This window comes from Manacus vitellinus, unplaced genomic scaffold, assembly GCF_001715985.3.
Source record: "Manacus vitellinus isolate BGI_N305 unplaced genomic scaffold, ASM171598v3 scaffold_52_pilon, whole genome shotgun sequence".
Taxonomy (NCBI): Eukaryota; Metazoa; Chordata; class Aves; order Passeriformes; family Pipridae; genus Manacus; species Manacus vitellinus.
Window position 1 is genome coordinate 1,225,609 of NW_021940628.1, and position 9,219 is coordinate 1,234,827.

Sequence of the window (9,219 nt, forward strand, 5' to 3'; positions counted from 1 at the left end):
GCGAGTGACACCAGATCCCAGTGCCACCTGGAACCAGCAAATTTGGGATTTTCACGGTGGTTACTCCCAACCCTGCAGTGGCTGAGGACAGAACAGCCCCAGGATTTTGGGGTTGGGAACACTGAGGGAGCTCTGGACTTGGAACAGGCTGCTCCCACCGTGCTGCCAGATCCAGGCAGCTGCCAACCGTCGGGAAAAGGTCGGGCTTGAGGCTCCTGGTGCTGGATACAGGGCTGAGGAGGAAACGGGGAAATAACAAAGCTACAGGTTGGGCTGGGGGTGGTGCCATGGACTCTGCTGGTTTATGACTGCCCTGGTGCCTGCCTGTGCTTGTCCCTTAGGAGGGGCCGGCGGCTGGATGCGGATCCTGCTGCAGGTGCAGAGCCCAGCCCTGTTCCTCCATCTCCAGCACCTCCAGGGAGCAGCAGCAGTGCCCTGACGGAGCTGAGAGCGGGGTGAAGCTCGTCACATGCCCCAGGACAGCTCAGTCCTTCCAGCTCACCTGCCCCACACCCCAGGGTTCTGTGCAGACGGCAGCAGGGAGCTCATTCTGGGGCTAAAATCTTCAAACCCAGCATGGGATGGCTTTTTTTTATGGAAAGGGGAGACCCTGTTGTTTTATCAGGGCCAAACCATGGACAGGCAGGTGTGTGTAGAGAGATTTGTAAGATAAACAGGCAGGAGAACCTGGAGAATTCCAGAGGCAGCTGCTCCAACCCAGGCCCTTGCTCACCCTCAAGGTCATGCTCAGCCGGGTGGGGGCTGTTTTTTGACCCCAAGAACCTATAAAACTGGCAAAGTGTTGTACTCCTCAAAAAAATACTACCCACCACCACCACACCAGGTGCAGTGCCAGGCTGGACTTTGCCCAAGCAGGATTTGTGACTGCTCCCTCGAGTAGGAGGTGGAAATGTTTCAGGGAGGCAGAGGGAAGAACCACAGGAGCAGGATCTGGGATAGCCTGGACTGACAGAGCCCAGGATTTCGTGACACTCTCCTCCTTAGCTTGGCATAAAGGAGACCTGGGGCAAGGGTGGCTTCCTGGTGTGGCCATGTGCTGCCAAGTAGTGAGTGGAGCCTGGAGCAACGAGCCTTGGTCAGCCCAGAGGGTTTAAGGTGGGAATGGAGTTCAGCAGCGCTCCTGAGAGAAATGCAGCTCCCACTGCCTCTTCCTGAGGCAGGGAGAGACCACCAGTCCAGAGCAGGGAACCCAAGACATATTTACAGGCAGCAGAGAGCACGACCCCAGCCCCTGGCAGCAGCCCCCCTGGCACCCAGGCACTGCCCACTCCCAGCTCCTCCCAGCCTGGATCCCGGATCCCTTCTGCAGGAGAAACCACACACTCTGCCTGGAAATATTCCACTTTTTTTCCTTTATGTTGCACTGCAGTTTGAACAGATATGAACATGCAGAGTGATGCCACCCGTCAGCAGGAGCTCGGCACAGAGCGCGGCAACGCCCGTCAGCGTTCAACAGGGAGAGAGGCCCTGGGAAAAGAGGCAGGAGACACACTCCCAGCAGGAACAGCACCCCCAGAGCCCCCACGTGTCCTCTCCTGCCCACACCACAGACTCTCCAGCCTCTCCTTGCTGTAGGACAGCAGGTTGACCTCTCCAGCTGTCCCTCCCACTTCTGGCAAGAACAGAAGCAGCAGCAAGGAGAAGCAGAGTTTGTCTCTGCTGCAATAGCTATGGGTTTGAACTGCTGTTTTCCCTTCCCAAGGAGGCAGGAGAATTATTTCACAAAATCAACTGACCCTTGTTTTCCCATGAGAGCAGGAGGGAGTAAAACTCAGGAGGCACCTGTGCCAAACTGAACTGGCAAGGAGTGGATGAGCAGCTCTGAAGAGCCCGAGGAAGCAAAGCAGTACATCAAGAATATACCCCAAAACCTCTCAGGTCTGGCTCTCTCAGCCCTAATACCTTTTTTTTTTTTTGCTCTAACCCCTCCTCCTCTCCCCACTGCCCTTTGGGAATTGTGGCAGATGGTTGGAGCTGCTGTGGCTGCTCTGTGGCCCTGCCTCCTGCTCCACACAGGACACTGGGGGTGACTCCAGGGAGCTGCCTCCACAGCAGGCTTGGGTGGGGATGCTGGAAGTTTTACTTGCCCAAGGTGAGGACTATCCAACCCTACACATCCTGCCCCTCTCAATGGGCTGACTGAAGGAGGGGGGGGAGAAAGGGAGGGTTCAGTTGAATTTAGCCTTTGAAAAGTCCATTTCTGGATGCTGCTCCATGAACCTGCAGGAAAAACAAAGACAAGAGTTTGGGTGACTCAGCAGGAGCCAGAACAGCCCTGTTTGGGGAGGGAAGGATTTTTGCTTTGTCCCCACACCCTCCACAGCAGGGAATGTTCTGCTGAGCTCCTTGGGACACACTCCCTGGACTACAAACACCTCTTCCTCGGGTCAGTGGTAGCAGCATTCCTGCCATCCTACCAGGTCAGCAAGTCCAGACACACAGGAGTTAATTATCAGACACCCTTTAACTGTTACCTCTCAGACACGTGGCAGCTACAGCACTGATTGTGGGGCAGAGGGGAGATTGTGAGGGCAGATTATGATTTAAGATTGAGCCTTGTCAGCTTGAGCATTACTGGGGAGTATCTCCAGTGCTCTGACAGTAAAAACTCATGGAGGACATGACCAGAGGAATCTGGTTTCATACCAGGTGCAACCTGAATAGTTTGGACTGGGAGGAACCTTAAAGATCATCTTGTTCCAACCTCCTGCGATGGGCAGGGACACCTTCCAGGGACTGTTTGGACTTAGGTTGCCACATCAGAATGTTTGGAGCCCAACACCCTGTGCCTAGGAGTGCTCAGGAGTGATGTGTGCGTGCAGAAGCTCCCCAGTTCCTCCTGTGACCTGTTCTCCAGGGGATACAACACGTCACACCCACGTGGAGGATCCACACACAAAGTGCAAGTAAGGGCAGGCCTCGGTCCCCTCTGTGTTCCCATCTCAGGGCTTCACCTGAAATGCCACCACGGCATTTCCACTTTCCATTTCCAGGGAAATCTGTGCTGTGAGGATAATGTCCTTGTTTGGCAGCCAGGAGAGCTCCACTGGCAGATATCAGCACCTACCTGGGTGTCACAGAGTCTACTTTGGCCTGAACAAAGTCTAAACTTCCTCTCCATCCTCTGCCAGCCAATCTCTGGAGAAGCCAAACTTCCAGAGCACCCAGACAAGTGACCTTGCCAACGAGGTGCCCTGCATGTGGACTTCCTGGGAGCAGAGCTACCTCCCATTCCACTAACTCCACAGGCACTAAGGAAGCCTGGTCTCTGCTCTAGTTACACCCCACAGGGAAGCTTCTGGCATTAGAGATAAAGCCAAGGGAAACAAGGAGTCAGGTCAGCTCCTTCCATCCAGAGATAAGATGTGGATCTGCACTTGCTGGAGAAGCTCAGTGACCCAGAATTGCCTCCACCCCTTCCTGAACGGCCTTGGGAGCCCCAGGAGTCATTTCCCCAGCATTGCATTTCTGCCAAACAGGGCAATAAAGCCATAAAAGTGTCTTAGGGACAGCTCCTGGTGGCAAGTGGCAGGGAGGGGTGATTAGCTGGGCCACCGAGGGAGATTAGACAGCAATCAAGACCATGTTAAAGTTCAGCAGAGATGGCACCTCCAGTCCCAAACATGCCTTCTGGACTTGAAATCAGCAGATTAAGACAATTCCAGAGCTAGGCTATTCCCAGAATTTCCCATTAGGCTTTTTACCCCCACAGGCTTTTATAGACACCAGTGATCAGCCAACAATTCAATGACTACGCAGATGAGAGCACAGGTGGGATTGAAGGCCAACCTGCTTTCTCCTCACATATTTGTGCCAAAGAGGAAGAGGAGGAGGGCTTGGGAAGGCAAAACCCCACAGATTAATGAGGTGTACCCACTTTTTCAAAATGTCTTGCTTCTTCTGTTCATCAGACGTGGGCAGGCCCATGGATTTCTGTCGTTGATCATACATCATTTTCTCCACCATGCTGCGAGTTTCACTGTCCAGGTCTGACAGCTGAAAACAAGATCAAAATTGGAACCACTTGGCTCAGGTGAGCCCATTTCTGACAAAGCTCCATTCCATAAAACAAAGGAGTTCTTACCTTTGAGTTCTCTGGATTAATTTTCTTGGTGTTGATCTCTGGGTCTGTGGAGACCAGTTTGTTCCACCATTCCATCTTGTTGATCTGAAGGGCAAAGAAGCAAAAGTATTTTATTTTTCTTGGACTTGCTCTAGGAGTTTTAAGTTGCAGTCACAGGAAAAAGCTGCTGGAATCGAATTTTATTTGACAGTTTTCTAAATATTAGTAAAATCTGAAGAGGGATAAAGGGTACTAATTTTATTTCAAACTACTTCAGGTAGCCTGAATTTTCACAGCTGGGAGATCTGGGAGAACGTCACACGTCGTGTTTGGAATGAAATAAATGGGATTAAAAACAAATCACCTGGAGAGGCCCAGAAAGAAGGCAGGGAGGGACAAAAAAAGGGACACAATAGGATCTGTCCCTGGATTTTCATGTCACTAACAGATGTCAAAATGTGCCATTATTCCACTAAGGAACAACTTTAAAATGCCTGCTTTTCTTCCAGCTTTTTCTGAACTGCTGAGAAATCCACTGGATATCCTGGATTAGCCTGAAATTAGGCTGAAGACAGGGAATTTGCAATATCCCACTTCCAATGGCAACAATGACACTGCACTAAGGATAACCAAGTGGTCACCTGATAAAGCCCAGGGCTGTCACTCTCATTCCACCTGGGAAGAGGCAGCCAAGCCTGAATCCTCCCCAAGCCATTCCCTTACCTTCTCCAGGTGCACAGTGACTGTTTTACCATCTTCAATGAGCCAGGAGCTCTCCTCCACCTTCACCTCATTGAAGAGCTCCCCATCAATGACAGGAGAGTGGCCCTTCAGGCCGACTTTGAGGCGGCGTCTCTGGACATCGACCACCACGTCCTTCCCCTTCAACCTGAAGTTCACCTTGAAAGGGATGGCCAGCTGGAGCAGACAAAGAGCAGATTTTGAGAAGCTGGGCAGTGAATTCTCTCCTTACCCTCCTGTGCTGCTGTTCCAAGACTTTCTGCCTTGGTTTCACAGAGCACAAACTATTTTCCTTCGGATATTGAGTAAGTGGGAGGTAAAAGGATACAAGGGGCCATACAAAGGGAAGCAGATTTTAATTTAAAACATAAAAAATCTGGCCTTTAAAACAAGGCCAAAACTTGGCAAACTACAGCTCCTGGGAATTTTATTCAGTTTACCCAGCTCTCCCCCAGCTATTGAAATGCTGCTGTTAAGTACAACTAACAAACTTCCACAGGACACTAAGACACAGGGAATCAGCTCCACCACTCTGACCAGCATCTGCTCTTATTCCCTATCTCAGATTCCTCAGATCCTGGTAAGAAAGCAGGACTTACATCCAATTCTGAAAGAGTCTGTGTCCACCTATAATTTGGAAGGTCAGCTCCATTGCCAGAGTTGGGTTTAAGTTTTCCTTTATCCTTCTCGTCTTCCTCTTCATCATCTGTTCCCTAAGAAATTCAGGTGTAGAGAAAAAAGCTTTTCAAGTTTCCATTTATCTTTCACTTGTAACAACAGTTCTTGAGGTTTATAAGAATTTCAGGTCAGGTGTTTGTGTTTGATAGCCACATAAACTTAGCCCAAAAATTAACAGATGCTGTTGTTACAACACGATTACAGGGAAAAAAAGCCAAAAAGACCCAAACTTTATTGAAATTTTTGGGAACTCTGTGTGTATTTTTAAAGAAAGTCAGACTGGACATCCCCTCACATTCACAGGAGTTCTCATGATTGTCCAGAAATATATTTCTCAGCCTAAGGCCAGGCTGGACAGGGCTTGCAGCAACTTGGTCTAGTGGAAAGTGTCCCTGCCCATGGCAGGGGGTGGAAGTGGATGAGCTCTAAAGGTCCCTTCTAACCCAAACCACTCTGTCATTCTAAAATAAATTCCCCAGGTGAGTTTTACCTGTTTGTTAGAATCTGATTCAGCTTCATCCTCTGAGGGTTTCACTGGGACACTGTTGACCTGTCCCTGTGCCTCTTTCTTCTGTTTAAAAAGAGAAGGAAATACGCTCAGCCAAGTGCTGGCACTTGGTGTCACTTCCTGACCAGGCACTAGATGGCCTCAGCCTCTTCAGCTCAAGCTAAAGAGCAGGACTTGGGAATTGCATCCAAGACTTTGAAAACAGGGAATTTTCAGCCTTTAAAAAAATTACAGGAAAGAGGTACCACCAAGGGGAAGATTCCCTTTGTCCTCACACTGCCACGACTGCAAAGGAACAAGGCTGAACCATTTTAATGCGTTCCAGGAGCACCTGACAACACTCTCACCTGGTTGATTTCGAGCTGCAGCCTTTCTGCTTCCTCATCTGTGAGTTCCTTGATCCTTGGCTCGTTGGCTTCCTGCTTTTCCTTGGCCAGTTTGGCGGCACGTTCGGCCTTCTCGCGCCGCTCGGCCTCCTGACGGGCCTTCTTCTCCTTCCGCTCCTTCTGAGCCAGTTTGTTGTGGTGGTTGAAAGCATCTGTGATCAGCTGAAAGACAGGAACAAAGACACAAGGGGTTTTAAAATAAATCACCCATCTCAAACCCAAATGGAGCCAGCTTGGTCTAGTGAGGAGCTCGTTCGTTCAATCACACGGGGTGTTGTGACTTTTCCCTTTGCTTTCACTCGGGTTTTGACTGAAAATACTGAGATTTTTCAATTGAAAAAGAGAGAAGAAAAGAAAGAGAAAATAGGGGGGAAAATACAAAATATTCAATATTTAAATAATTATAAAATACTTAAATGTAGCCCTTCCTAGTTCTTCCCTACACAAGGTGTGTATTTTCATGGAGATAACATAGGAATAAAAATTCTCCACGTATTTTGTCCTTTGTGCTATTCCAGCAGGACGAGCTGATGCCCAACCCAGCCACCTGACAGCTACTCCACATATCTAGGCCAGCTGGAAGCACAGGGACACAGGGTCCAAGTTTTTTTACCTACTTCTGACCTTACCCACGACTGGGCTTCTCCCAGACAGAGCTGCCACGACTGAGATGAGAAATGCTTGAAAACCTCCCGTGTTTTACACTAGAGGGGCAAGTTCCTCCATAAATCTTTTCTTTCAACCTCCCTCCAAACTCCCCAAAAGGTTGTTGTGACTATTGAGAGGCAAAATCTCAAGGTCCCTGGTGCCAACGGCCACGTGCTCAGCGGGAAAGCTGAGTACACAGGCAGGGAGCCAGAGCAATTGCCCCACCTCGATAAAGCCAGGGGTGCTGTGCAGGGCAGCACGTATGTGAGCTGAAGCCTGCCCCAGAAAACAGCACAGACAGAGCCTGAGGAAGGAATTAGAGGGGGAAAATTGATTTATATATGTTTCAGAAACTTCGGGGGGGGTTCAGCAACTTTTTCGAGCAACTCGCAGTTAAAAGCCTCGTAGTTCATAACCAAGCCCTGAGTCTTTCTGCTTTGTTCTACAGAGGAAAGCAGGATTTATTTACACAGTGCAAGTCCAGTGACTCCTGGGACACAGGATCCAAGGTGTGTGTGTGCCTCCCAGACTCTGTTCCCAACCCCACGACGATCCATGGTGAGGGAACTGTTTACGCTGCCCGAGCTTGTGGGTGTCACCCACATCCCCCTCACTCCACACAAGGGCTGCACCCAAAAAACATAGTGACCTTCCCACCCTCTCCTCTTTCTCTTCCATGCCAAAGGGTGAGCAGGACTGGGGGAGCAGCTTCTGCCATTTTTGTTGTGCAGAGCACTTTGGCAGGTGCCACCCGAGGACATGAACACTTTTCTTCTACAGGCACAGATCTGACAAGGACAGTGGCCAGGACATGCCAAAGCACAGCCAGTGCTCCCCTCTGAAATGCCACTCAGGGTTTCACTCCCTGGGAGCACAGAGCCCCCAGGAATTTGGGGAGATTTGCTCTCTAATCTAAGATAAGTGACAGTGGGGTTTATCTTTCTTACTTTGATAGAATCACAGGATAGTTTGGGTTGGAAGGGACCTTACAGATCACCCAGTTCCACCCCCCTGCCGTGGGCAGGGACTCCTTCCACTAGACCAGGTTGCTCAGAGCTCCATCCAACCTGGCCTTGAACACTTCCAGGGATGGGACATCCTCTTTCCCATCCCTTACCTCCCTCAGCTTTACCACCTTAGGGACTGGACAGAGGATGTCACACCCTGTGTAAGCACCTAAAAGCTGCCCTAACAAATCCCACTGGTGGAGTTCCAGCAGTCCAGGAGGAGGAACAGCTGCTATACTGGTAAGTATAAGAAGAAAATGTTCAGGGAGCCTGGCCATTTTGTGCTTCAATAAATATTTCCTTAAGGTGAAACTTAGTTTTTCAGCCTTGGAGCTGGGTGAGGGCAGGACAGGTGATGCTCAGGTTGCCCGAGGCTCCCCAGAACACTCACTCCCTCCAGCCCTGAGCCAAAGGTGCAGCTGCATGTGCAGGGACGTGGACTTTGTGCTCTTTCTGAGGTGAACAAACAAGGTAACCCGGGGTTATCAGCACCCTGGCGTGTCACCGTTAAGTCAGTGTGTCTGGCAGGTTTGCTTTCCAAACAAGCCTTTGGCCAGAGTCTGGCAGAAAAACCTGCACTGTTGGTAACATCTGAGCAGGCAATTGTGTGTTCCTCACCTCTGAGGGGCAGCTCCTTATTTCCTCCCTTCTGTGATGGATTCCAGCAGCACCACGAGCTGCTGGTGCCCCAAGTGCACCCAAATGCAGGGAGTTGTTCAGGCAGGGAAGTCTTAGCCCGGCACAGGCACGGGTGGGATGTAAATTAAAAAGTTAAAAGCTCAAGGGTTTACTTTTTACCTTCTCTGCCACTCCATCTTCTCCCCCAGTGAAGAAATCCGTCTTCCTCCTCAGGAAGCTGAAGAAGGTGTTCACAAGCTGGTGGAAAGAAAAGGATCAGTGAGACCAGGTCACTCCAAGCCACCCCCTGTCTCTGGATCAGCCCTTATCCTTTGTCCTCTCCATCTGTGGCTGTGTCAAAATCATCCTGGAATCAGTCCTGTGACTGTTTTCCTGGAGAAAACATCCAGTTCCTGGATTCCCACCTTCCAGAAGAGGCATTTGTGTGGTTTGCATGAAGAAAGGGGAGCAGTTTACCCTCAGGTCCTGCTCCAGTACCCCAAGCTGTTATCCAAGGCAGGAATTTGGGCAGGGATACATATACATATA

At 50.1% G+C, this 9,219-nt stretch overlaps 1 protein-coding gene across 1 annotated transcript in view; it reads right to left on the reverse strand.

The window, feature by feature from the left end:
* Positions 1–1,354: 1,354 nt before the first annotated feature.
* Positions 1,355–9,219, reverse strand: part of NUDC (nuclear distribution C, dynein complex regulator) — a 12,654-nt gene continuing 4,789 nt past the window's right edge. Inside the window, exons 3-10 of the mRNA XM_029963028.1 lie at positions 8,851–8,928; positions 6,359–6,559; positions 5,994–6,074; positions 5,425–5,538; positions 4,808–5,002; positions 4,106–4,189; positions 3,899–4,017; positions 1,355–2,241 (exon numbers count right to left, since the gene is read on the reverse strand). Of these exons, the coding sequence (XP_029818888.1) occupies positions 2,190–2,241; positions 3,899–4,017; positions 4,106–4,189; positions 4,808–5,002; positions 5,425–5,538; positions 5,994–6,074; positions 6,359–6,559; positions 8,851–8,928 (924 nt within the window). The 3' untranslated portion in view covers positions 1,355–2,189. The remainder of the gene's footprint in view (positions 2,242–3,898; positions 4,018–4,105; positions 4,190–4,807; positions 5,003–5,424; positions 5,539–5,993; positions 6,075–6,358; positions 6,560–8,850; positions 8,929–9,219) is intronic.